Genomic DNA, 27,836 nt, shown 5'->3' with positions numbered 1-27,836 from the left:
ATTTAATTATCGGCATAGCCGATAACATTATTTTATAACCAACGGTTACAATTCTGAAACAAATGAATCGGAATACAGTTTTAGAGGAATTCAGTATACCATTAGAATGTTTAGATTCAAGTTCACAAAAAACCGAGTATGATATTTTGAGCCAAGAAGGACTTTTTTAAAAGATTTCTCAAATATTCGAAGATCTAGCAGAAAAAGCAGAGCTTTTGATAGGTGGAAAAACTTCGAATGATTCCGAAGCTGTGTTTGCGTTCGTGGTTAAATTTATCGGTGGAAAAAGATTGTACCTCTCATCGCGTGGGTCGTATGAGCGCAGAGTGAAAATAGTTTTACTTCAATACAATGAAGGATATAGTGGGCAACAAGAGATATTTAAAACATTTGTCGGGTGTAATCCTGGTTTATTGTATGAAAATTTTTTAGAGCAAGCGATTACTAAGAATGTATATAACAACACTAGAAAATGTGAAAATTCGTATCAGCGACGTGCCAAAAAAACACTTAAAAGCAATGATTACGTATCCGAACATAGAATAGAACACAGCAATATTAAAACCTCTGAAGAAATGGAAAATACAATTTTCTTTTATTGTATAATAACATACTAAGACCACAGGTCGTCTGAAGCGTTTACTTGTACTTGTTTTGAGTGGTATTCCAAAAGCTTGTTTTTAAACATTAGTTAACTCCGTTTGGTTAGTTGGTTGAATACCTGAAATTTGTTGACATTGCTTGACGACTTTTAAGATTTGAATGTATGTTAATTATTCAAACCATAAAATATTCCTGCTGATGCAGATTGATTTGATCATACCCGTGTTTCATTCTAATACCGTTTTCGTTTTTGAACCTAGACGCGGGCTACTCTGACTCCGAGTAAAACGAACACGTTTTACGCACCCTAAACAACAACTCATGAAAAAAAGATAAAATAAACAAACTCGGCTGGATGCGTGGTGCGACCCGAAAAAATTTTCAGAGCGAAACTACGCGATTGGAGTCCGCTCTAGAGCGACCTCAGGTTGCTAAAACAAACATATTAAACGTTGTTTGGGCGACTCTGGGTCAGCTTTCGGGCTGCTCTGATCAATAAACGAAAACGGTATAATACTCGTATATCTGAAAGGTTACCATGGAAACCGAAATTATGAGAGAAAAAAAACATTTCCGGAACTGCAGCAACTTGCAGAAGGTACTCATCGGTCAAAATATATTTGAAGTTGTTCGCAGTAAATTGGCCAAGGGGATGGAGAAAAAAGCTGGTGCTTTAATTTCTTAAAAGCAGGTATATTTACCCCTGCGAAGCAACCTAGTGGTGCGGAAACTTGTTATACAGAGATTAGACACAAAGTGCACATCATGTGGAGCATTTATCTGCCCATGTCATCCATTTATTTGTGGAATTCCGGACGGTCCGGAGTCCGAGTTTCTCAACAATGTTTGATGCTCAGAAATATATGATATATACTTGCATAAATATAAAAACCAATTTTAGTGTAGTTATAGAAATAATATAAACCTATCATAAAACTATTTTATGTATATAAATAAAGAGATCTGCGTTTGTATGAAATGTAATATGCAGCGTGGAAAGTTTACTAACAGTCTGTTACATGATGTAGTGTACAACATTAAAAAGCTAACTCAAAAAAGCAATATTGCTTGGGAGTTGTTCTAGATATTGAGAGTGCCTTCGATAACGTGTCCTTCAAATCAATTCTAGTATCACAAATTGTATACACGCAATACTTAGCTACTTCTTTGTTCATCGCCAATTTCAGCATACGTATACCTTGTATGGTGTCAGATAGGAGAAATTGCAACAGTTCAGTCAAAGCTAAATAATCTCCAAAGGATGGTCCTAATGGCGATGACAGGACCATTCACGACAACTCCTATTGCTACTCTAGGGGCGCTACTGTAAATAAAACCACTACATGTGTTCCTAGAATACATACCGTCTTAAGGTTACATGGTTTTGGAACAGTAACTCTATAGACTATGCTACTAGTCACATTCGCTTGTGGTTACTTGAGATGAGGAATGATTGTCTGGTTATTTGGAACGACAACTTGATGAACACATGTTTGTTTGTATATGGAATAGATACTGCACTGCGTTCCATGTAGAAATCTACGCGATTCTGAATAGGGTACAATCTACACTTCAGCAGAGAAGTTGTGGTAAATGTTTTTGTTCCGACAATTAGGCAGTTTTAAAGGTATGCAGTTTGATCGGTTCACGGAACTCAAATCGAAAAACTCAGCATTTCAAATACTGTTAACTTCATGTGGTAATAAAAAGGTATTATATTCCTTTTGTGGAATTCAGCCTTTCTGTTTCAACAGACTTCGCAGCCTATTCTTAGCGTACAGAATCATTGCATGAGTAATACTACGATCTGACTGACACTGAAAATTCTTCCAGGTCGATGCTTGAACATACTGACTGACTGATACATACTGATTTGACTGGGCATTGCAATCTCAACTATCACATGGCTATTATTCATTGGCGTGCTGAGTATTTTTATTCGTGCGATTTCTGTGAACGCGATTACGGTACTTCATATCATCTAATATATAACTGTTCCGCTTTGACACAACTACGTATCAGGGTTTAAGGTTCTCCATGAATGGTGAAACCTGTGTGTCGGGAGCTTAAATTGAAGGATATTCTATCGTTTCTCACCCAATGTGAAAAAGAGATATAGTCAGAGGGATGCATCGTTCTTCTTGGATTGAATGAATTCTTATAAGGCGCCAAACGAACTTCTGCTCATGCATTTTGTAATTCGTTCTTCTGGGAGTGCAGAATAATGTTGGTTTTGTAGAAATTCTAAACGCTTACAGGGGATTAAGGTTTTATTAAATGAGCATTTTGACACCTGCTGATCGTGCAGCATACTTTCAAGAACGATTTGTTTCTTTTAGTTTTGTACTCTTTTCCTACCTTACTCACTTAGCAATTTCCATCAATGTTCCTTTTATCCTTACCTTCCCATCAGGAAAATGATGAGAAGTCACATCAAGGCACAATTCTCCAAATAACCAGGGGAACGTTTTACTTGAGCCAATTAGTTCTGATTCCTGCTATAAGGCTGTGAATATAACGTCTATAAATATAGGGATCATGTTACTTAATGATTCATATAACCACCATGTGCTTTTAGAAATTTATTTATAGAGTTTTTCTTCTAAATTGTAACACTGTTCCGTGTACGTCGTCACTAACGCATCAAATCATCATACGATCTCCGCCAAGAACAGCATCAACGGAAAACAGAATACTTAATTACGAAAACATTCATTATAAAAAATTATTGTTAAATGACATGTAATATTATTCACAGCATGACACACCGCACACTCGTCAGATTCACTCCAATATGAAGTTCAGTGTGAAACTCAGTAACACACTTATACATACAAACTGACAGTACACTTTTTATACATAAAAAAACAAATCAAACAATAAACGAAAAGATTCAGTTTTTTTACTAGCCTTCAGCTGGTTTTTTCCTGACAATAAATTAATTGTATACCACAGCTCAAAGAGTTCGAACGTCTTTCTATCATTCAGCGCGCATTCTGAAGAAAGTACCCTGTATTGAGTTTAGATTTCTCTTTGCTTGATGGTGATTGTTTTCGGCTAAATTGTTGCTACGTTTCTGATTTCCATTGTCATCGATTGTCACTGTTGGCCAGCCGCTGGGGATCCTAATTGGAACACGGACAACGCTATTGCGAGCGGACATGGTCTTTCGAACCGGATTTTCGAATCAATAATTGCGGAAAGAGCTTCGTAACAATCTTTCAGCGTTATAGCGAATTCTCATCTGACGGCATTGGAGATAGAAGGTAACAAGTTTAGCATAGTGCATTCACTGTTTCGACCATCGCGGGATTTCGGGTTTGGTCAACGAGAACAACTTTAGCGTCCCGAGTGTTAGCTGGGTGAGCGTTCGCAACAAAGAGTAAGCGCATTTCGTTTCATTTCTAATCATTGAGAAATAAACATCTAACTAACCCTTGCATGCCGATGTGAACTTTTTCAATTTATTACCGTTTATACAACCTTAAACCACAAACTGAATTGGCTTTTTGTACACCATCGCCATTTTGAACATTTTGGGAAGAAGTTACTCGCGATATTGAATCAAATTCCAGTTGACGATGGGAAAGGAAAGCGAGTTTGAAAAGTGTTTAATTTTGGACTTAAAATTTGCAAACTTCTTCAGAGGGTCGGAATTATTTACTTGTAAGGAAACACTTAATGCTTTCTAATTTTACTTCTATTTCCGTTGTAGTTCAAAAATTTACATGCTATCGATTTATTTTATTTAACCAATGCGTCCTACACGCTTCCCTTTCGCGCTGAAACTACGCGTCCCTTTTTTCCCGCTTCGCTTACACTCTTCTACCTAACATCAAAATATTCGATCGCAGCAAGCGAGGGGTGTACCGTCGATCATTACAAACAATTCTTCGTGCTGTCAAGATTATGCACGAACATCCTCCACACCGGAAATTGCAGTAGACTCCAAGTTATCCAGAATTGGGAGCGGTGCTAGCTTGTGTACTGGCCTCCGTAGTATTCCGGACGACATCTGCAACTCGACAACTCGTACCATATTGTCAGGACCCGGGTAAGTAGTTCGAATCCTTCCAAGTCTCCATGACTGTGGTGGTAGATTATCTTCCTTTATTAGGACAACCATGTCCTTCTTTACGTTGACCATTTTTTTGGTCCATTTGCCACGCGTTTGTAGTTCAACCAGATATTCGTGAGACCAGCGCTTCCAAAAATTGTCACGAAGCACTTGCACGTATTGCCATCGCGACAAATTATTTTTGGAAATCTCATCGTACGAAGGTTCCGGAATTGCTGTCAGCGATCAATCGATCAAAAAGTGGCCAGGCGTCAGTGCTTCGGGATCTATTGGATCATCAGAATGCGCATACAATGGTCGAGAATTGAGGACAACCTCAATTTGACATAATAATGTAGCAAATTCCACCATAGTTAGTAGCGATGTTTTGCATACTCTTTTCAATATTGTTTTAACGCTCTTTACACCTGCCTCCCACATGCCCCCCATATGTGGAGCGCCTGGAGGATTCATTTTCCATTTTATTTCACGTGGTTGACAAAATTCAAATATTTTCTTTTCCATTTGTTGCAGCTTGAAAAGCTGATACAAGTCATGCAGCTCATGTTTCGCACCTACAAAGTTTGTCCCGTTATCGGACAATAACTCTTGAGGGACACCACGGCGGGAAACGAACCGAAGCAGTGCGGCAATGAATGCTTCGGTGGACAAATTTTCGACAGCCTCAAGATGAATTCCTCTCGTTACCATGCACACAAATACACATATGTACCCCTTAACTGGTGCTGCATTTCTTCCAGCTTGCTTAATCAAAAAAGGACCAGCAAAATCTAATCCAACTCTTTGAAATGACAGTGATCTGTCACAACGAGTCGATGGAAGGTCTCCCATGAATTGTCCTGTGATGATGGGCTTAACCTTGAAACATTGGACGCAACTACGAGTGATTTTGCGGGCAACCGATCTTGCGTTTGTTACCCAAAACTGTCGCCGAACGGCAGCCAAAAGTACCAAAGGACCAACATGCAAGTTTTCCTTGTGAATGCACCGGACTAGGTTTTGTACAACTATATTGTGGTGAGGTAAAATGTATTGATGCTTGGTTGAATAAGGAAGGTTTGAGTGGCGAAGCCGGCCACCTACTCGTAGCATACCATCGTCTAGAAATGGACTTAAATTATGAAACTTCTTAGACGGCTCACCCTTCTCGAGCTTGGCAATTTCTGAGGCGAATTCCATATGCTGAACTGTCTTTACTATGATCTTCATAGACTCTCTCATTTCCGATGTCGTTGGGTATCTACACATGATGCGCTTCTCTTTACAGGTTTCCTCACAATTCCGATAAAATCGCAAGACATAGGCAAAAATACGCTGCAGTTTTCGGAACGACTCGATTTTTTCGAACACAGAACGAATTGATTCACACTGAGTAACCATGCTTGTTATAACAGTCGAACAAAACTCTGGTTCAGATTCATCTAGTAACAGTTCAGGAACTTCCTTTGTATAGTGTTCTCCTCCTCGAACACAATTCCACCACATCTCATTTTTTATTAATTTCTCTGCGGATTGGCCACGTGATACTATGTCTGCAGGGTTGTCTGCTGATCGTACATATCTCCATTCAAAATGCTGACCCGTAGAGATGATCTTACTGACTCTGTTTCGTACAAATATTTCTAACTGATCAGGCTTCTTTTTCAACCAAGCAAGAACCACCTGACTATCCGACCATAAAATAATTTTTCTAAACGGTATATTCACAGCCTCCAAGATCTTCTTCACTGTTCGGTGTGACAAAAGAGCGGCCAAAAGCTCCTTGCGTGGGATCGTAAGCACGGATTTTGGCACTAATTTTGATTTAGCGCACAACAGATTTGTTGAAGCTGGACTATCAGGAATAATGGTCTTGATGTAAACTCAAACTCCATATGCAGATTGGGAAGCGTCTGCATAACTATGAAGCTCATACACAGTAGCATTCATTGCCACAACCCTTCTTGGCATTCGGATTTTGTCGATGTCTTGAATTGCATTCAGGAAATGGTTCCATTCGCTCAGTAAATCGTTCGATATAGGTTCATCCCAACCCATCTTCCGTTCCCAGATTTGTTGCATCAATAGCTTTCCGATTAAAACCACTGGTGCAATAATCCCAATAGGATCGAATAAGCTTCAGGAATCAGGAATCATAACAAATTGGCTCAAATGGCGCGTTCCCCTTGATATTTGGAGATTTGTGCCTTGCCATCAATTTGGTTTTAGCATCATTTTCCCGATATATAAGAGGGAAGGATTGAAAGGAAATGGTAAGGGTTGGACTAGGAGGATGGGAAAAAATGACGACACAAAAACACATAAAAGCAGAAGTAAATTCTGCACCCCTAAGGGATGCCGAACCTGCTGGGTATCACATCTGGTGGAAGCAGAAGTAAATTCTGAACCTCTAAGAGGTCCCGAACAGTCTGCTGTTAATAAAACCTCCAACCCCCGAGAGGATTTAGAGATCTTACAAAAGCGACACCATTCTGCACTCCCGGAAGAATGCAGAACGATTCGCAGTATGTACGAGCAGAAGTAAATTCGGCACCCCCTAAAGGATGCCAAACAATCTGCTAAACCCTATTTAAGGTGAATACAGAAGGGATTCATTCACTCCAGGAAGAACGATGAACCCTTCTGACTATAGCTCCTTACCACATTGGGTGAGAAACGAGAGAATATCCTTCAATTTTAGCTCCGCATACACAGACTCAACCATGTATGGAGAACCAAAAACCCGGATACGAAGCTGCGTCAATGCGGGGCAGTTACATATCAGATGATATGAAGTACCGTAATCGCATTCACACAAATCACACGAATAATACTCAGCACGTTGAATAGTAGCCATGTGATAATTGAGTTTGCAATGTCCACTCAGAGCTCTGACCAGAATACTGCAATGATGCTTGGAGAAATGCAGTAGACACTTTGACATTTTCAGATTTAAATCTGGTAGAAATGCTTTTGTCTGAGCGCAAGTTTGCAAGCTGCGCCAGTAGCTGGCATGTTTGGATACAGCCCAAGAGCGAATCTTGTGCTTTATCCAACTAGTTGAAAGTGGTAAAGCTGGTTCAGGACCAACGAAATCATTCGTTGCACCAGCTCTAGCCAACTCATCAGCCCATTCATTTCCAGTAATACCAGAATGGCCGGGTACCCATAAGAAGTAAACAGCATTTGAAATGCTGAGGTCCTCGATTTGAGTTCGACATGCGATCACTAGATTAGATCATGAGTTTTAAGGCTGCCTGACTGTCGGAACAAAAATAAATACGTTTACCACAGATCCTCTTCTGAAGTGCCGATTGTACTCCACACAGAATCGCGTAGATTTCTGCTTGGAACACAGTATAGTATCTACCAAGTGAATGAGACCGCTCCAGCCTCATTTCACGACAGTAGACACCAGCACCAGCACGACCATTCAACAGAGAACCGTCCGTATAACAAACTATGTGTTCATCAAGTTGTCGTTCCAGACAACCAGACAACCATTCCTCACGAAGAGGATAGCTCACATTGAATGTTTTGAAAGGAAATCTGCATGTGAGAGTTTGGTCACTAGGAGCGAGTAAATACTCATCCCACGTAACCATTTGAGACCACAAGCGAGTGTGGCTGGTAGCATAATCTAATGGGTTACTGTTCCAAAGCCCTGTAACCCTAAGACGGTATGCACAAGATAATGCTTCTTGTTTTAGGAACACATGTAGTGGTTTAATGCACAGTAGCGCCTCTAGAGAAGCAGTAGGAGTTGTCGTGAATGCTTCTGTCATCGCCATTAGGACCATCCTTTGGAGATGGTTTAGCTTTGACTGAACTGTCGCGACTTCTCCTTTCTGCCACCATACAAGACATCCATATGCTAAAATTAGTCTAACAATAGTTGTGTAGATCCAATGAATATATCTGGGTGTGAGTCCCCATGATTTTCCAAAAGCTCGTCTGCATTGGCCGAAAGCCATGCAAGCTCTTTTAATCCTGAAATCAATGTGAGCAGACCAATTCAGTTTTGAGTCAAGAATAACCCCGACGTATTTAACTTGATCGACCACAGTAACCTCTGAACCGAAGAACTGTAACGGACGAGCTCCTGTGATTATCCTACGATGAGTGAAAAGCACCATTGATGTTTTGCCCGGATTTACAGATAATCCAACCTGACAACACCATTGTTCAACAGATCGCAGGGCTTGCTGCATTAAATCAAAGAGAGTGTTAATGCTTATACCGGTCATCAATATATGATAATCGTCGGCAAAACCATAAGTCGGAAATCCAAGGTTATTAAGTTTCCTCAACAAACCATTAGCGACTAGGTTCCATAAAAGTGGGGATAGTAAACCACCTTGAGGACACCCACAGACACTCAGCTTTCTAATCTCTGCTTGCCGAAGCGATGAACAAAGAAGTCGATTGCTAAGCATTGCGTGTATCCAATTTGTGATACTTGAAGGTATGCCATGACCACGGGCTGCTTCCAGAATTGAATTGAAAGACACGTTGTCAAAGGCACCTTCAATATCTAGGAAAACTCCCAAGCAAGATTGCTTTTGTGAGAAAGCTTTTTCAATGTTGTACACAACATCATGTAACAGGGTTGTAGTGGACTTTCCACGCTGGTAAGCATGTTGCATTCCATGTAGCGGATGCACGCCCAGGCTAACATTCCTGATATAGTGATCGACTATGCGTTCCACTGTTTTAAGAAGAAATGAGCTAAGACTGATAGGCCTGAAACTCTTCGCTTCCTCATAAGTGTCGCGACCGCCTTTGGGAATAAAATTGACAATTATTTCCTGCCAGGCTCTTGGAATATATCCAGTCGCAAGACTAAAAGTAAGTATTTTCTTCAAAACATGTTTGAAATGTTCATACCCTTTCTGCAGTAACACTGGGAAAACTCCATCCTTTCCAGGAGACTTGTACGGAGCAAAACTCTCAACTGCCCATTTGACCGATTCAATCGTCACAACGCTTCGAGCAAGGGCCCAAGAATCGTAACTACCTGAAAAAGTCTCGGGAAGAGCTGTCGGTGATGGATCCATACATCCTGGAAAGTGAGTGTTAAAAGGATAGTGAAGTACATCACTTTCTTCAGACAAGTGTTCACCATCTGAAGTTCTTAAGAAACTGACATTAAAGTCCTTAGACTTCGAAAGTAACTTATTTAATCTGCTAGCCTCGTTGAGACTAGAGACATTTGTGCAGAGGCTTTTCCAACCACTCCGCTCAGACGATCGAAGAGCATTTTTGTAAGCCCTTCGAGCCGACACGAATGCCCCCGACCCATCTCTGCGTCGGTGGTTCCAAGCTCTTCTGCATAGTTTCCTTAGTCTAGCAAGTTCAGCATTCCACCAAGGAGTTCCTCTAGTAGCTCGCACAATCCGAAGTGGACAAGCCTCTTCATATGCTGCAACTATGAGTGAGTTTGTCTCGTCGACAACATTTTCCAAATCAATTGGGGTTTCAATTATTGGTTGGTACCCGTAAAATCTGATCGCCAAGCCCTTACAAGGCACAAATCTCCAAATATCAAGGGGAACGTGCCATTTGAGCCAATTTGTTCTGATTCCTGATGTGCAGGTTTGTACTTTTATATCTGTGCTGCCCCCCTCTTCACTGTTCGGTGTGACAAAAGAGCGGCCAAAAGCTCCTTGCGTGGGATCGTAAGCACGGATTTTGGCACTAATTTTGATTAAGCGCACAACAGATTTGTTGAAGCTGGACTATCAGGAATAATGGTCTTGATGTAAACACAAACTCCATATGCAGATTGGGAAGCGTTTGCATAACTATGAAGCTCATACACAGTAGCATTCATTGCCACAACCCATTGCCATTCGGATTTTGTCGATGTCTTGAATTGCATTCAGGAAATGGTTCCATTCGCTCAGTAAATCGATCGGTATAGGTTCATCCCAACCCATCTTCCGTTCCCAGATTTGTTGCATCAATAGCTTTCCGATTAAAACCACTGGTGCAATAATCCCAATAGGATCGAATAAGCTTGCAACCAAAGAGAGAATTTGTCGCTTCGTTGGTCGTTCGTAGGGCGTCGGTGATGGTGACGTGAAAATTAACTCATCGCTCATTGGATCCCACAGAAGACCCAGAGTCTTTATGACATCACTGATACCGGATATTCCAATACTAGTCAATTCTTCACGATCAGCTTCAGGGATGACCTCTAACAATACTAGACAGTTAGACGACCACTTGTGCAATTTAAACCCACCGGCCTTTAAAAGCTAAATCAACTCCGATTGAGCTTCTATTGCGTCCGAAATTGTATCGAATCCAAACAACGCGTTATCTACATAAAAATCCTCTTCGACTATGTTAGCCGCAGTAGGGAATCTGTGTCTCTCATCTTTAGCTAATTGCTGGAGCGCTCTCGTGGCCAGGGAAGGTGCACATGCGGTACCATAAGTAACCGTTGTTAACTCTAACACTCTCACGGGATTTGTTACTTCCGTTCTCCAAAACACTCGCTGAAGGGGCGAATGCTTTTTGTCTACTAAAATTTGCCGATACATTTTGGCTACATCAGTCGTTAACACGTACCGTGGGAATCGGAAACGTAGGACGATCGAAATCAAGGAGTTTTGATCCAACCCACCTACCTTCATTGCATCATTAAGAGACATTCCATCTACCTTGGCGGAAGCATCAAATACTACACGGCATTTGGTTGTCGTATTCGACGGACGTAAAACGGCGTGGTGAGGTAGGTACCATTTTCTTATATCACCTGCATCCATATTTTCATTTATCTCTTTGCAGTGACCTAACTCCTCGTACTCCTTCATGAAATTCACATATTGCTCCTTTAAATCAGGTTGCTGTTCGAGTTTTCTCTCCAAAGCGTAAAATCTTTTCAGTGCCAAAAAACGGGAGTTGCCTAACTCAGAGACACATTCTTTGAGAGGTAGCTCTACTATATATCTTCCAGTGGTATCTCGACGATGTGTGTCTAGAAAGTGAAGTTCACATTCGGTTTCTTCACTAGACATCTTTACATCACCCTCGAATTCTTCAACTTCCCAAAATCGCTTCACGGATTGGTTTAGTTCTTTAAGTATGGCAGAGTGAGAATTAACTATTGTTTCTGATATTACACTAGCATCGCACCCACCACCAACAACCCAGCCAAATTGGGTTTCACGTAGTATTGGTAAATTATCTGCCAACTGAACTTCACCAGGCAACAGTAACTTCAAAAATAATTGATTACCAAGAAGCAAATCCACCTTACCAGAATGATTAAAACTAGGATCAGCTAGTTGTATTTCAGGAGGCAGTTCCCATTGACGAATGTTTATTGTGGACGTTGGGAGTTCCGCTGTGACATTTTCGGTTACCAAACATTTGATATTGGCTTCGAAACTAGAATACCTCGAACGAATATGGATCACACTACCAGTTGAAGCATGAGTTCTAGTGTTGTTGACTCCAGCCACGGTGACATTGGAATGGAACTGATTTAAACCCAACGACCTTACCATAGCCTTTGAGATCAAATTGACTTGAGATGCACTATCTAATAAAATTCTGCATGGGTGAACTTTGTTGTCTTGATCGAATATATCCACTACTGCTGTGAGGAGTAACACTTGCAAGGTTGGCATATTTGCATTGCAGCAGTTAGCGGATGTTAGATTAACTGCATCTTGTGAATTGCATTCCGGAACTAGAACCTTGTCTGTTGGGGTTGATTGTGAAGTTACCTTTTGCTCCTCTATCATTGACTTCGACTTATCTTCTGCATGGAGTAGAGAGTGCTGATGCCGTTTGCATTTCGAACAGGTTCTATCCGATGGGCAATCCTTACTTCGATTACCCTTTCTCAAACAATTAAAACACATATTGCGTTCACGGACCTTAGCCAGTCTCTGTTGCATTGATAGTGTTTTGAATTCAGAACACGTAAAGTTGTGATGGGGTTTACCACAAAAATCACATTTGTACTTCATTTTTGTAGCACCTTCGCCATCGGTTACAATGTAGGTTTTTTGGTTCGATTTATTTGTTGGTTTGTGTTGGTTCTGTGCTGGTTTTGAATTCAAGCTGTCACATCTTTCCAAAATAAAGCACTGCTCCTTCAGGAACTCTAACATTTGGTTATAGTTGGGCAGATCACCATGCTTTACGGTACATTCCCATCGTCTTCTGGTTTCTTTGTCTAGTGATGCGGCGAGTAGATGAACGACAATTAGTTCCGATACTCCCGTGAACTCTTGTTCCAGAAACTTTAGACTTTCTACATGTCTTGTACATTCTTCCATCAAACCTCGAAGTTCAGTATGGTTTTCTTTAGCCATGCTCTTGAGATTCAATAGTGCATGAATGTGGGTGTCAATCGCGTGGCGTTTATTTTCATACCTTTCCTCAAGTATTTCCCAAGCACGAACGTAATTTCCTTCATTTATGGTTTTGGCGTCAATTAGACCGGCTGCACTACCCATCAAAGCCTTATCTAGATGATAAAGTTTTACTGCTGGAGAATCGGGTGTCTTATCGACTAGATCTTTAAACATTGCCTTAAATTTTGGCCAACTTTCATATCGACCGTCGAATGAAGGAATCGGTATTCGCAAAGGTTGATGGACTAGAACTGGAGGTTGATGTGATGCGGATGCATTGAGTGGTGAAAGGCTGGCGTTTGCTCGTGTTGCTGTATTCATTGCAACTAGTTGTTCCTCCAGTAAAATGGCGACCTGGTCATGTAGATCGTCAAAATCCAAATAATGTTGGTTGTGGCCTTCTCGGTTTTCAGCTGACACCAAACTGAGGATGCTTTCATGTATCGTAAGGTACTCCTTTTGAGCTGCCTCCAATTTTTTTATGAACACCCGGATTTGCGCTTCACTTAATTGTTGTATCTCCTCATTACCATCGGGGTATATGGTGTTAAGCATTCGTGTCACCTTACCTTTCGCCTGGCCTCGGCGATGGACGAGTAACTCAATCTGTTCCATGATGTGGATTTTATCCAGTAATTTCTTTTTCTTCTGTTTTCGCCTACTTGCTGGAGTTGAAGGAAAGCCTGTTTGCTCTAATGCACTGCTGCTTCCAGGATCTCCTAAGCTATTTTTCAACATTATCATAAGCACTTCACCACATTTCGAACCTTATGTCCGAACCAAGTACGGATTACAGCCAAGTCCATAAACACGATACTGGGGGATGGATATTTCATAAGTTCACTGTTAACTGCTTCACTGTTATTTTCAATGACACTACTTATTGTTTCATACACTTGCACTTTTTCCGATCTTTTTCGGATTCAAACGATTTTATCACTTGATCCGGTTCGAAGGACCATGTTTAATTTTGGACTTAAAATTTGCAAACTTCTTCAGAGGGTCGAAATTATTTACTTGTAAGGAAACACTTAATGCTTTCTAATTTTGCTTCTATTTCCGTTGTAGTTCAAAAATTTACATGCTATCGATTTATTTTATTTAACCAATGCGTCCTACACGCTTCCCTTTCGCGCTGAAACTACGCGTCCCTTTTTTTCCCGCTTCGCTTACACTCTTCTACCTAACATCAAAATATTCGATCGCAGCAAGCGAGGGGTGTACCGTCGATCATTACAAACAATTCTTCGTGCTGTCAAGATTATGCACGAACAAAAAGCATTTTGCGATTTATCGCCAATCTCGTGATGTTCTCGCGAGGCTCCGTGATTTCAAGCAATCTTTCGATCCTGAGACACAGGTTGAGCAGGCGCTTACTAGATTTGAGGCATTAGATAGTACTTATGAGCGTTTTCGTGAATGCTCCTGCATCTTAGAAGTACTCATTGACGGAAAATCAATGGAAGGTTTGAACATTGTAGAAGACTTGGCCGCCTTAGAAAATGATTATTTTATGCTTAAGGCATTTCTAGCATCTGTTTCTGCGAAACGCGAAACTGAATATGTACAACCGATCCAAGTGCAGTCAATTCGTTCGTTCAAGTTACCAGAGATCAAGCTCCTGGAATTTAGCGGAGATATTTTAAAGTTGTTTTCATTCTACGACAGTTTCGTATCGTTAGTGCATAATAATTGCGATCTTTCGGATGTACAGAAGTTTTTCTATTTAAAGTCAACGTTAAAGGGTGAAGCGCTGAAGTTAGTGGAAAAGATATCAGTTACTGATGGCAACTATTCGATTGCATTGAAAGTCATTACAGATAGATACCAGAACACGAATATTCTAATACGAAATCATATAGAAGCACTGTTCAAGGTCGATAAGGTGAAAAAAGAATGCATTGAGCTATCTGGTAGGTGAGTTCGAAAATAACTTGGGAACTTTGGAGAAGTTAGGTGAAGAGGTTTCAGGATGGAGTTCGTTGTTTTTTTATATGGTCTCGTCGCGACTGGACCAGACCACATTTCGTGAGTGGCATAGAGCTGCCGAGAAGAAACGGATGCCGACGTATAATGAACTAATTGCTTTTCTTCGGGGGTACGTTATCGAACTTGAAAGCCTACAGGCAGATTGGAATACGCACGATTCAAAATCATTTATTCAAAATTCAACACCCGCAATCGCTTCTGAACCCACGGATGTATGCGCCTTTTGTGGAAAGGGTCACCGACTATATTATTGTGAACAGTTCAAGCACTTACTGTTAGTTCAACGATCAACCATTGTATCGAAGGCTGGCCTTTGCGTCAATTGTCTTTTTGGAAAGCATTCATTCGCCAATTGCAAGTATGGTACGTGTAAAGAATGCGGGACAAAACATTACACGCTATTACACAGTCCGATTACAGATTCTCCATCTTGTCGTTTCTTTTTCGTTCCTTAATTAAGACATTAGAGGAATGACGACTTCCATCCTTGATTGTTTGTCTTAGATTGATTTTATTAAGATATTTCCAACTTAAATTAACCTACTGCCTGTTCTATGATATACATAAAGGTGGGAGGAGCCAGTTACAATTCATTCGTTAAATAAATTGTCGCATCGGCGGATAGTGTGGCATATGTTGCAACACGGAACTTAGTGTGAATGCTGGAATGTGGGAATGTATTTCGTTTGGGTTAGTCGGGTCAATATTATCATGCTACATCACCCTCCTTTTGGTTGAATGATGTAACGTAGTGTAATCATTCAAATGTAATCGAACTGGCTCCCTAACATTATTAATGGATAGTGAATGTTGAAGTGTTTTGTGTATCTGCTGTATATAATCTACTGTATGTTTGGTTTAATTGGGTTTGCATGTGTGTCATTAAAATGTATATAAAAATTTGGATTTTTTTTATTTAACCCTTTACAAGTCTGGTTTTATGTACTATCATTGCTTTGTTATGTTGTTTTCGATTTCGCAATTTACATTTAAAAGTTTTATTATGGTGTACGGTCCAATATAAAATGAATCAATTTCTTTCTATTTTCGTTTTGTAAATACACTATTTCGCCTATTTGTACTTCTAGTGGGTTTTTATGGATATTTGAGTTTTTGCATCTGGAGTTTTTACTTTCACTTAATCTTTGTTTTGCTATTACGTTAGATTTTTCCAATTTGTATTTGAGTTCGTTGCTGTAAAGATCAAAATTGTAAATGGGGTTCGTTATCTTTGGGTAATTTTCTTGTGGTAATTTTGCTCTAATTCCAAAGACTAATTCGTATGGAGTAAATTGATGTTCCGAATGTGGTGTAGTGTTGTAAGTAAATGCGTAATATGGTAACCAGTCATCCCAGTCTGATTGGTGTTCATTGACGAAGGATCGCAGATACTCGTTTAGGCATCTGTGATTTCTCTCCAATGACCCAATGGTCTGCGGATGATAGGCAGTTGCAAAATTTTGTTTGATTTGTAAGTATTTGCATACTTTCTCAAGTACTTCATTTTTGTACTCGGTCCCATGATCGGATTTTAATTCCAAAAATTTTCCGTATATTAGTATGAATTTTTCTACTAAGTTTTTAGCCATTGTGTTTGCTTCTTTGTTTTGGATGGGTATTATTGCAATGTATTTTGTTAGTTCACAGTTGCGTAGCGGTTGTTATTGTTGGATTTGGGTAATGGACCTATTGTATCTATTGATAATATTTCGAATGGTTTTGACGGTGAGTTAGTTAATGTTTGTTTTTCTTTAGTGTGTTTAAAAATTTTATTCCTTTTACACGACTCACAGGCCTTTATGAATCGTGAAATAGTTCCTTTCACATCTTTAAAATTGTAATATTCCGTAGGGGTTTCATGGTAATTTTTTAAAAGATTCTGTATCTTGCCAGGTTCACTGATGAACTTGGGTGGATGATACATTATTATTTGAATGTTTTTATTCGTTTGTTGTACTAATGTATTCATGGGTACCTCTTGTTCTAATGTTGAAAGTATGAGTTCTAGAGCTCTTCTTTTATTTACATATGTTGCTATTTGCTTTATTAATTTTTTCATTTGCGCGTCTTTGTATATGGTAATTAGTAGGTATGTATTTTCTACAGTAACTCTCAACTTGGGTAAGGTTTTCGTTTCAGTCGGGTTTTCGGTCGTATAGATAACAAGGTGATCAGTCTTTTTATCTTTTGTCGTTGGTAACTTGTCTTTCGCAGTTGTCGGTTTATTGTTAAAATTGTCGATAATTCATCGGAGGTTGTTATAATTCATCGGAGGTTGTTATAATTCTGGATAAGGCATCTGCCGTAGCGTTGCTTTTTCCATTAATATATTCTATGTTGAAATCAAATTCTTCTAAATCTAATCTCATTCTTGTTTGCTTAGAAGTAGGGTTTTTCATGTTAAATATACTAGAGGTCGGTGGTCTGTCTTGACCGTAAATTTTCTTCCGTATAGGTAAGGCTTAAAATAATTTATTCTCCAATGTATTCCTGTTAGTTCCTTTAGTATTGTTGATTTATTCTTTTCGCCCGGGGTAATACTTTTGCTCGCAAAAGCTATAGTTGCGAAATTTGGTACGAATTTACGGTAATAATTGCAGAAAGCTACAAATCGTCTAGTGTCGTCGCTTTTTTTCGGTATCGGATAGTTGCTGATAGCGTCGTATTTTGTACTATCTGGTAATATTCCTCTATCTGTAATTTTATGTCCTAGATATGTCACTTCGGTATTAAAAAATTTACATTTGTTTGGGTTTAATTTTAGGTTGTATTTTCTAATTCTTTCGAAAACTTTTGTTAAATGCGTGTTCTGGTGTAAGTCTAGCCATGGCAATCGTCATCATTCTTTGGAAACTGTTTGGGCTAATATTTATTCCGAAAGGTAAACGTGTGAATTGGTAGTGTCCGCTTTGTGTTTAAAATGCTGTAAATTTTCTTGAGTTATTTTCTAAAGGTATTTGGTGAAATCCTGACATTAAATCTAGTGTCGAAAAGTACCAGCTCTACCAAGTTGATCCAAAATTGTATCAATTCTTGGTAAAGGAAATTTGTCTGCTAGTATTTTTTGTTTATTTGTCTAAAATCTACCACAAGTCTCCATTTTCTTTTTGCGTCGTTTAATTTTTTTGGTACTAGAAGGATGGGGCTATTGTAAGGTGATATAGAAGGTTCTATAATTTTATCGTTCAACATTTTATTGACTTGTGTTTCTATTTCGTCGTGTTGTGAATGAATCGTTTTGTAGTTAGGAATATAGACTGGAACGTTATCGTTTAGGTTGATATTTTGGTTATAGAAGCTATTGGTCGTCAAGGGTTCTTCTGGGGTAGAGAATTTATTTCAATAGAGGTAGAGAAATTATTTCAATATTAGATTCTTTAATTTATTTCAATATTAGATTCTTTAATTCCTTTTGCGCGTACGTAGGTACGTTGTTCATATCTATTTCGTTCAATAGTTTATGGTTTCTTGTATCGTTCAGGGGTTTATTGTTAAATTTCATTATATTGTAATTCGCTAAGGGTTCCATTTCAGGTGTAAATTCTAAGTTGGATATATTTACAGGTGATTTTCTTGTGTTCATGATTTTTATATTCAATTCCTGTGAAAAGATTACCATGTCTTCTGTTATAGTTTGATTTCTTATTTTTTCTAATCACTTCGCTTCGTTGTGGAATAATATAGTTTTCATTAACTTTATCTTCTATAGGTATAAATACATTTATATTATTTACACTAAAATTTAATAACCAGTATTCATATTCGATCTGGCATTTGTGGGAGATTAAAAAGTCTCTGCCCAATATGCCTTCTGTTTGAATAGGAAAATTTGGTCCAACTAAATGAAAAAGATGTCTAGTGGTTACATTATTTCCGAACATAAGTTCTGTTTCAGTTATTGCTGTAGTTTCTATTTCCCTATCTGTTATTCCAGTCAGTTTTGTTCTTACATTTCTATTCACAATTTGGTTAGGAATTATTCTATTTGCTTTAAAAATTGAAATATCTGCTCCGGAATCTATCAGTAAAGTACAAATTGAGTTAGTCATTCTTACTCCGACCTTAATGAAGTTAGAAGCGCTTAGATTTAAAGTCAACACATTTGCCCAAAAAATGATTTTGCATCGGTTGGTTCTGCTGTTGCGGTTGTTGCCGCTCGCTCGGTGCATTGACCGGCACAGCTGTTTGTATTTCCATTGGATGTATATACGGTAATGGCTCAGAGCCTGCTACAAAGATATTCTGCCGATTGTTCTGGGATCGACTTGACCTATATTGAGTTTGTTGAGGTTGGTAATGTCCGCGGCCTCGGTTATTATTGTTATAGTATGAGTAATTTGAGCTGTTTGAGCGCTCAGGTCTGTTAGTGTGGAATTGGATATGGTTGTTGTAAATACGGTGTGGTTCGTTATTGCGTTGATTTGCGCTATAATTGCTTTGGGTGGAGAAATTCCTCCCGTTTCCTCTAGAGAAACGGTTATAGTTTTTGCAGTTATTATGTTTTTGCCTAGCTCGTGTGGTTAAGACTTGCGCGGTGGTTTTATTTTCGGTCAAATTTTCTTATGCTTTTTGGATAGCTTCCTTTATTGAATGGAAGTTTCCTGCTTTTAATATTGTTTTTGTTTCAGGTTGGTTTATTCCTGATACAAGGGTGTTTAGGCCCGCTTTGGTGGCCATTGTTTTTGCTACCTCAGGGGGTATTTTTTGTTCAATGTAGACATGTTCGAGTGAAGTAGTTAGATTTTCTACTTCCTCGCATAATTTTGTTATCGGTCCACTCTGTCGGGTGGCTTTTAGTTTTGCAATGATGTTTTCGGGTGTTGAAATGTCCATAAACCTTGATTTAACGTTTTCTATAAGCTCATTTATTTTATTCATATTATCAGGTAGGCCCAATCTTGCTTTACCCGATAGACGTGTTTTTATAAATTTTATTGCATTGGCAAGTGTTCCGCTGTAGTAATTTCTAATAATAGATTTACTGAGTCTACGAAGGCATCCAATCCTAACGGCGTGCCGTCGTACATTTGTACTAACGCCGTTGCCTGGCGGATGTCAAAGACTGCTGGTGTTGTGTTTTTGTCATTTTGGAGTCCGTACCTCTCTTCTCGTTAACTAATTGTTCTTGTATCTTCGAGGTTACTGTAGTACGGATGTCTGTAATTGCATTTCTTGCTGCTTTAACGAGAAATGTTAATTCTGAGTGTGATAATGAGTCTTCGTTTTCTAAAAGATTGCATTCTATATGAACATATAGCGCGTTGGCATAGTTTAATTTTGTCGTTAGAGTTTCTGTTTTTAATTTTTTGTAAATCGATTTTTTTAAGTTGTTATCTATAGTTACAAGTATTTTTATTTCTTCGTGTAATTGCTCTATTGTCATAGGCATTTAGTCAGCTAGTAAAATGATAAAACTATAATAATAATGTATATTTTTTTATTTATATTTTATTTGTGGGGTTTTTAAGCGATTGAATTTATGCTTTGTGCTGTTTTGAATCCTTTCTTGGTCCAGCGTTTTTTCATTATTTTATGTATTTTTAATAGAAGTAAGATCGTCAAAATTGCGATAATAATCCACAATTTGATCTCGTGGTCTTTGTGACTTGTCGTAGACTGTTCAATATGCTCATTAATTTGAATATTGGTGTCACCAGACTGGTTCGTTTCTTTTGATTGCCCTTTCTTCATGGTATTTGATTTTTACTACAACGAACTGGAATATTTTGTCGTGAATACGACTTACTTTACTATGGGGCGCCTTTTCAAAATTTACCCTCTGAGAGAGTGATAAGTTTTTGATCGTGAATATCTCCTGTTATATCTAACGAATCAACATAATGTTTGCTACATGCCATCGGAGATATGATCACAATTTTATGATAAAACTTTCAGTTGTGTGACATATTCTTAAATAGTTCACAATTAAACTTTTCTGAAATGTTTGGTATAAACGAGTATCAAAGAAGATAATTCATAAGGCGCGTTTGCCTTTCTCGTAATTTGAAAGCTCATAGCTCAGTGATCTGTAGAAGGATTTATATAATCTAACTACCAATAGAATCGAAAATCTTCAACTTGAACGTGTATTACAACAATATTGAAGTTTTTCAATAGTACACTATTGAAAAACTTGTTTGATTTAACCCATGACAGCACCAGCCAATCAGAACGCGAGATGTCTGTATCTATACAAGAGCATCCATATAAAAGTTGAATGGTTCATTTTTCCTACCATTTGCTGAGCAACTCTTCCCGAAACAAGACACACGACAGCAACATCGTGGACCTGTCGTCTCATTGTTTCCCGATATGAATGCACGAGACACCGTCAGCACAATGACACCGAAAAAGGCAACCAAAAAGTCCAGCAAGGCCCATTGCCGAAACAAGACACACACGAGAACCATCTCAGATCTCAATATTTCCTACCAAAAGATTCATCAAGATGGGAGTTAAAATAATTTGCACCGCCACTAACACATTCAATTACGAACGGCAATGCGAAAGCGAAAGTGATGATTTTGAACACATCTTTATACTAGTTTACAAATATGCCGTGCGAAAGAGAGTTGCCACAGATCAATATGTATTTTTGTCGCGATTACTTTAGTATGCGGCCGAAAACAAAAATTGTTAGAACAAATGTTTCCACTTGATTTGCGCATTCCACTTTCCAGGCGTATCAGAACTGGCTAAACTTAAAGCAATTCTAAATATTTCTTTATCACAGTGATGTGGTCATCCTGAAAAGGACGGGGTTTTCAACGGATGGCCAGCTGCAGATGGCGAGGGATGATTTTCGTTTTCGTTGTCATGGGCAGCGTTACCGGCCAATTCCAACACTTCAGCAACCAAGTACTCCATCACTGCCGCCAGATAGACCGATGCACCAGCACTGACACGCTCGGCGTAGTTCCCCTTCCGAGGCAAACGATGGATTCTACCGCCAACTGGGCACTTCAGACCAGCACGGTTTGAGCGGGACTTTGCCTTGCCCTTAACTGTTCCTCCACAATATGCTGTTAACAGCTCGACGACCTATTCAGTATTACTGGCTGCCGCTGTGCTAACTCTCTCTTTTATATCGTTTCACTGTTTCCCGTTCTGCGTATAGAAAAGAAATTCTAACAAAGGGGACGTCCGTCCACCGCTACCACTAGCACGTTTAAAAGGAAATGTGATGTGAGAAATAGCGTTATTTAAGTTAAAGCAGCTACTCTGAACATACGAGACACCGTCAGCACGATGGCCGAAAAGATGGCAGATTTGTACCGTCACTAACTAATTCAAGTACGAACGGCAATGCGAAAGCGAATGTTGAACACATCTTTATACTAGTATGGGGTCGTGTGAAAATATGCCTTGCGAAACAGGGTTGCCATATATACAGATTAATCTGTATTATTATTATTATTATTATTATTATTATTATCATTATTATCATTATTATCATTATTATCATTATTATCATTATTATCATTATTATCATTATTATCATTATTATCATTATTATCATTATTATCATTATTATCATTATTATCATTATTATCATTATTATCATTATTATCATTATTATCATTATTATCATTATTATCATTATTATCCTTATTATCATTATTATCATTATTATCATTATTATCATTATTATCATTATTATCATTATTATCCTTATTATCATTATTATCATTATTATCCTTATTATCATTATTATCATTATTATCATTATTATCATTATTATCATTATTATCATTATTATCATTATTATCATTATTATCATTATTATCATTATTATCATTATTATCATTATTATCATTATTATCATTATTATCATTATTATCATTATTATCATTATTATCCTTATTATCATTATTATCATTATTATCCTTATAATCATTATTATCATTATTATCATTATTATCATTATTATCATTATTATCATTATTATCATTATTATCATTATTATCATTATTATCATTATTATCATTATTATCATTATTATCATTATTATCATTATTATCATTATTATCATTATTATCATTATTATCATTATTATCATTATTATCATTATTATCATTATTATCATTATTATCATTATTATCATTATTATCATTATTATCATTATTATCATTATTATCATTATTATCATTATTATCATTATTATCATTATTATCATTATTATCATTATTATCATTATTATCATTATTATCATTATTATCCTTATTATCATTATTATCATTATTATCCTTATTATCCTTATTATTATTATTATCATTATTATCATTATTATCATTATTATCATTATTATCATTATTATCATTATTATCATTATTATCATTATTATCATTATTATCATTATTATCATTATTATCATTATTATCATTATTATCATTATTATCATTATTATCATTATTATCATTATTATCATTATTATCATTATTATCATTATTATCATTATTATCATTATTATCATTATTATCATTATTATCATTATTATCATTATTATCATTATTATCATTATTATCATTATTATCATTATTATCATTATTATCATTATTATCATTATTATCATTATTATCATTATTATCATTATTATCATTATTATCATTATTATCATTATTATCATTATTATTATTATTATCATTATTATTATTATTATTATTATTATTATTATTATTATTATTATTATTATTATTATTATTATTATTATTATTATTATTATTATTATTATTATTATTATTATTATTATTATTATTATTATTATTATTATTATTATTATTATTATTATTATTATTATTATTATTATTATTATTATTATTATTATTATTATTATTATTATTATTATTATTATTATTATTATTATTATTATTATTATTATTATTATTATTATTATTATTATTATTATTATTATTATTATTATTATTATTATTATTATTATTATTATTATTATTATTATTATTATTATTATTATTATTATTATTATTATTATTATTATTATTATTATTATTATTATTATTATTATTATTATTATTATTATTATTATTATTATTATTATTATTATTATTATCATTATTATCATTATTATCATTATTATCATTATTATCATTATTATCATTATTATCATTATTATCATTATTATCATTATTATCATTATTATCATTATTATCATTATTATCATTATTATCATTATTATCCTTATTATCATTATTATCATTATTATCATTATTATCATTATTATCCTTATTATCCTTATTATTATTATTATCATTATTATCATTATTATCATTATTATCATTATTATCATTATTATCATTATTATCATTATTATCATTATTATCATTATTATCATTATTATCATTATTATCATTATTATCATTATTATCATTATTATCATTATTATCATTATTATCATTATTATCATTATTATCATTATTATCATTATTATCATTATTATCATTATTATCATTATTATCATTATTATTATTATTATCATTATTATTATTATTATTATTATTATTATTATTATTATTATTATTATTATTATTATTATTATTATTATTATTATTATTATTATTATTATTATTATTATTATTATTATTATTATTATTATTATTATTATTATTATTATTATTATTATTATTATTATTATTATTATTATTATTATTATTATTATTATTATTATTATTATTATTATTATTATTATTATTATTATTATTATTATTATTATTATTATTATTATTATTATTATTATTATTATTATTATTATTATTATTATTATTATTATTATTATTATTATTATTATTATTATTATTATTATTATTATTATTATTATTATTATTATTATTATTATTATTATTATTATTATTATTATTATTATTATTATTATTATTATTATTATTATTATTATTATTATTATTATTATTATTATTATTATTATTATTATTATTATTATTATTATTATTATTATTATTATTATTATTATTATTATTATTATTATTATTATTATTATTATTATTATTATTATTATTATTATTATTATTATTATTATTATTATTATTATTATTATTATTATTATTATTATTATTATTATTATTATTATTATTATTATTATTATTATTATTATTATTATTATTATTATTATTATTATTATTATTATTATTATTATTATTATTATTATTATTATTATTATTATTATTATTATTATTATTATTATTATTATTATTATTATTATTATTATTATTATTATTATTATTATTATTATTATTATTATTATTATTATTATTATTATTATTATTATTATTATTATTATTATTATTATTATTATTATTATTATTATTATTATTATTATTATTATTATTATTATTATTATTATTATTATTATTATTATTATTATTATTATTATTATTATTATTATTATTATTATTATTATTATTATTATTATTATTATTATTATTATTATTATTATTATTATTATTATTATTATTATTATTATTATTATTATTATTATTATTATTATTATTATTATTATTATTATTATTATTATTATTATTATTATTATTATTATTATTATTATTATTATTATTATTATTATTATTATTATTATTATTATTATTATTATTATTATTATTATTATTATTATTATTATTATTATTATTATTATTATTATTATTATTATTATTATTATTATTATTATTATTATTATTATTATTATTATTATTATTATTATTATTATTATTATTATTATTATTATTATTATTATTATTATTATTATTATTATTATTATTATTATTATTATTATTATTATTATTATTATTATTATTATTATTATTATTATTATTATTATTATTATTATTATTATTATTATTATTATTATTATTATTATTATTATTATTATTATTATTATTATTATTATTATTATTATTATTATTATTATTATTATTATTATTATTATTATTATTATTATTATTATTATTATTATTATTATTATTATTATTATTATTATTATTATTATTATTATTATTATTATTATTATTATTATTATTATTATTATTATTATTATTATTATTATTATTATTATTATTATTATTATTATTATTATTATTATTATTATTATTATTATTATTATTATTATTATTATTATTATTATTATTATTATTATTATTATTATTATTATTATTATTATTATTATTATTATTATTATTATTATTATTATTATTATTATTATTATTATTATTATTATTATTATTATTATTATTATTATTATTATTATTATTATTATTATTATTATTATTATTATTATTATTATTATTATTATTATTATTATTATTATTATTATTATTATTATTATTATTATTATTATTATTATTATTATTATTATTATTATTATTATTATTATTATTATTATTATTATTATTATTATTATTATTATTATTATTATTATTATTATTATTATTATTATTATTATTATTATTATTATTATTATTATTATTATTATTATTATTATTATTATTATTATTATTATTATTATTATTATTATTATTATTATTATTATTATTATTATTATTATTATTATTATTATTATTATTATTATTATTATTATTATTATTATTATTATTATTATTATTATTATTATTATTATTATTATTATTATTATTATTATTATTATTATTATTATTATTATTATTATTATTATTATTATTATTATTATTATTATTATTATTATTATTATTATTATTATTATTATTATTATTATTATTATTATTATTATTATTATTATTATTATTATTATTATTATTATTATTATTATTATTATTATTATTATTATTATTATTATTATTATTATTATTATTATTATTATTATTATTATTATTATTATTATTATTATTATTATTATTGTTATTATTATTATTATTATTATTATTATTATTATTATTATTATTATTATTATTATTATTATTATTATTATTATTATTATTATTATTATTATTATTATTATTATTATTATTATTATTATTATTATTATTATTATTATTATTATTATTATTATTATTATTATTATTATTATTATTATTATTATTATTATTATTATTATTATTATTATTATTATTATTATTATTATTATTATTATTATTATTATTATTATTATTATTATTATTATTATTATTATTATTATTATTATTATTATTATTATTATTATTATTATTATTATTATTATTATTATTATTATTATTATTATTATTATTATTATTATTATTATTATTATTATTATTATTATTATTATTATTATTATTATTATTATTATTATTATTATTATTATTATTATTATTATTATTATTATTATTATTATTATTATTATTATTATTATTATTATTATTATTATTATTATTATTATTATTATTATTATTATTATTATTATTATTATTATTATTATTATTATTATTATTATTATTATTATTATTATTATTATTATTATTATTATTATTATTATTATTATTATTATTATTATTATTATTATTATTATTATTATTATTATTATTATTATTATTATTATTATTATTATTATTATTATTATTATTATTATTATTATTATTATTATTATTATTATTATTATTATTATTATTATTATTATTATTATTATTATTATTATTATTATTATTATTATTATTATTATTATTATTATTATTATTATTATTATTATTATTATTATTATTATTATTATTATTATTATTATTATTATTATTATTATTATTATTATTATTATTATTATTATTATTATTATTATTATTATTATTATTATTATTATCATTATTATT

At 32.2% G+C, this 27,836-nt stretch overlaps 2 protein-coding genes across 2 annotated transcripts; both read right to left on the bottom strand.

Annotated features, from left to right (window-relative positions):
* Window positions 1-4,906: 4,906 nt before the first annotated feature.
* Window positions 4,907-6,166, bottom strand: LOC131428895 (uncharacterized). Its single transcript, XM_058592955.1, has one exon. It carries the CDS (start codon window positions 6,164-6,166, stop codon window positions 4,907-4,909), a length of 1,260 nt encoding a protein of 419 aa, XP_058448938.1.
* A 4,754-nt stretch (window positions 6,167-10,920) lies between these two features.
* On the bottom strand, window positions 10,921-13,773 carry LOC131428894 (uncharacterized). The gene has a single exon (XM_058592954.1). It carries the CDS (start codon window positions 13,771-13,773, stop codon window positions 10,921-10,923), a length of 2,853 nt encoding a protein of 950 aa, XP_058448937.1.
* Window positions 13,774-27,836: the final 14,063 nt, after the last annotated feature.

This window comes from Malaya genurostris, chromosome 2 (assembly GCF_030247185.1).
Source record: "Malaya genurostris strain Urasoe2022 chromosome 2, Malgen_1.1, whole genome shotgun sequence".
Lineage (NCBI taxonomy): Eukaryota > Metazoa > Arthropoda > Insecta > Diptera > Culicidae > Malaya > Malaya genurostris.
The sequence above is the reverse complement of the archived record's forward strand: the minus strand, read 5'-3'. Positions and strand labels throughout refer to the sequence as shown.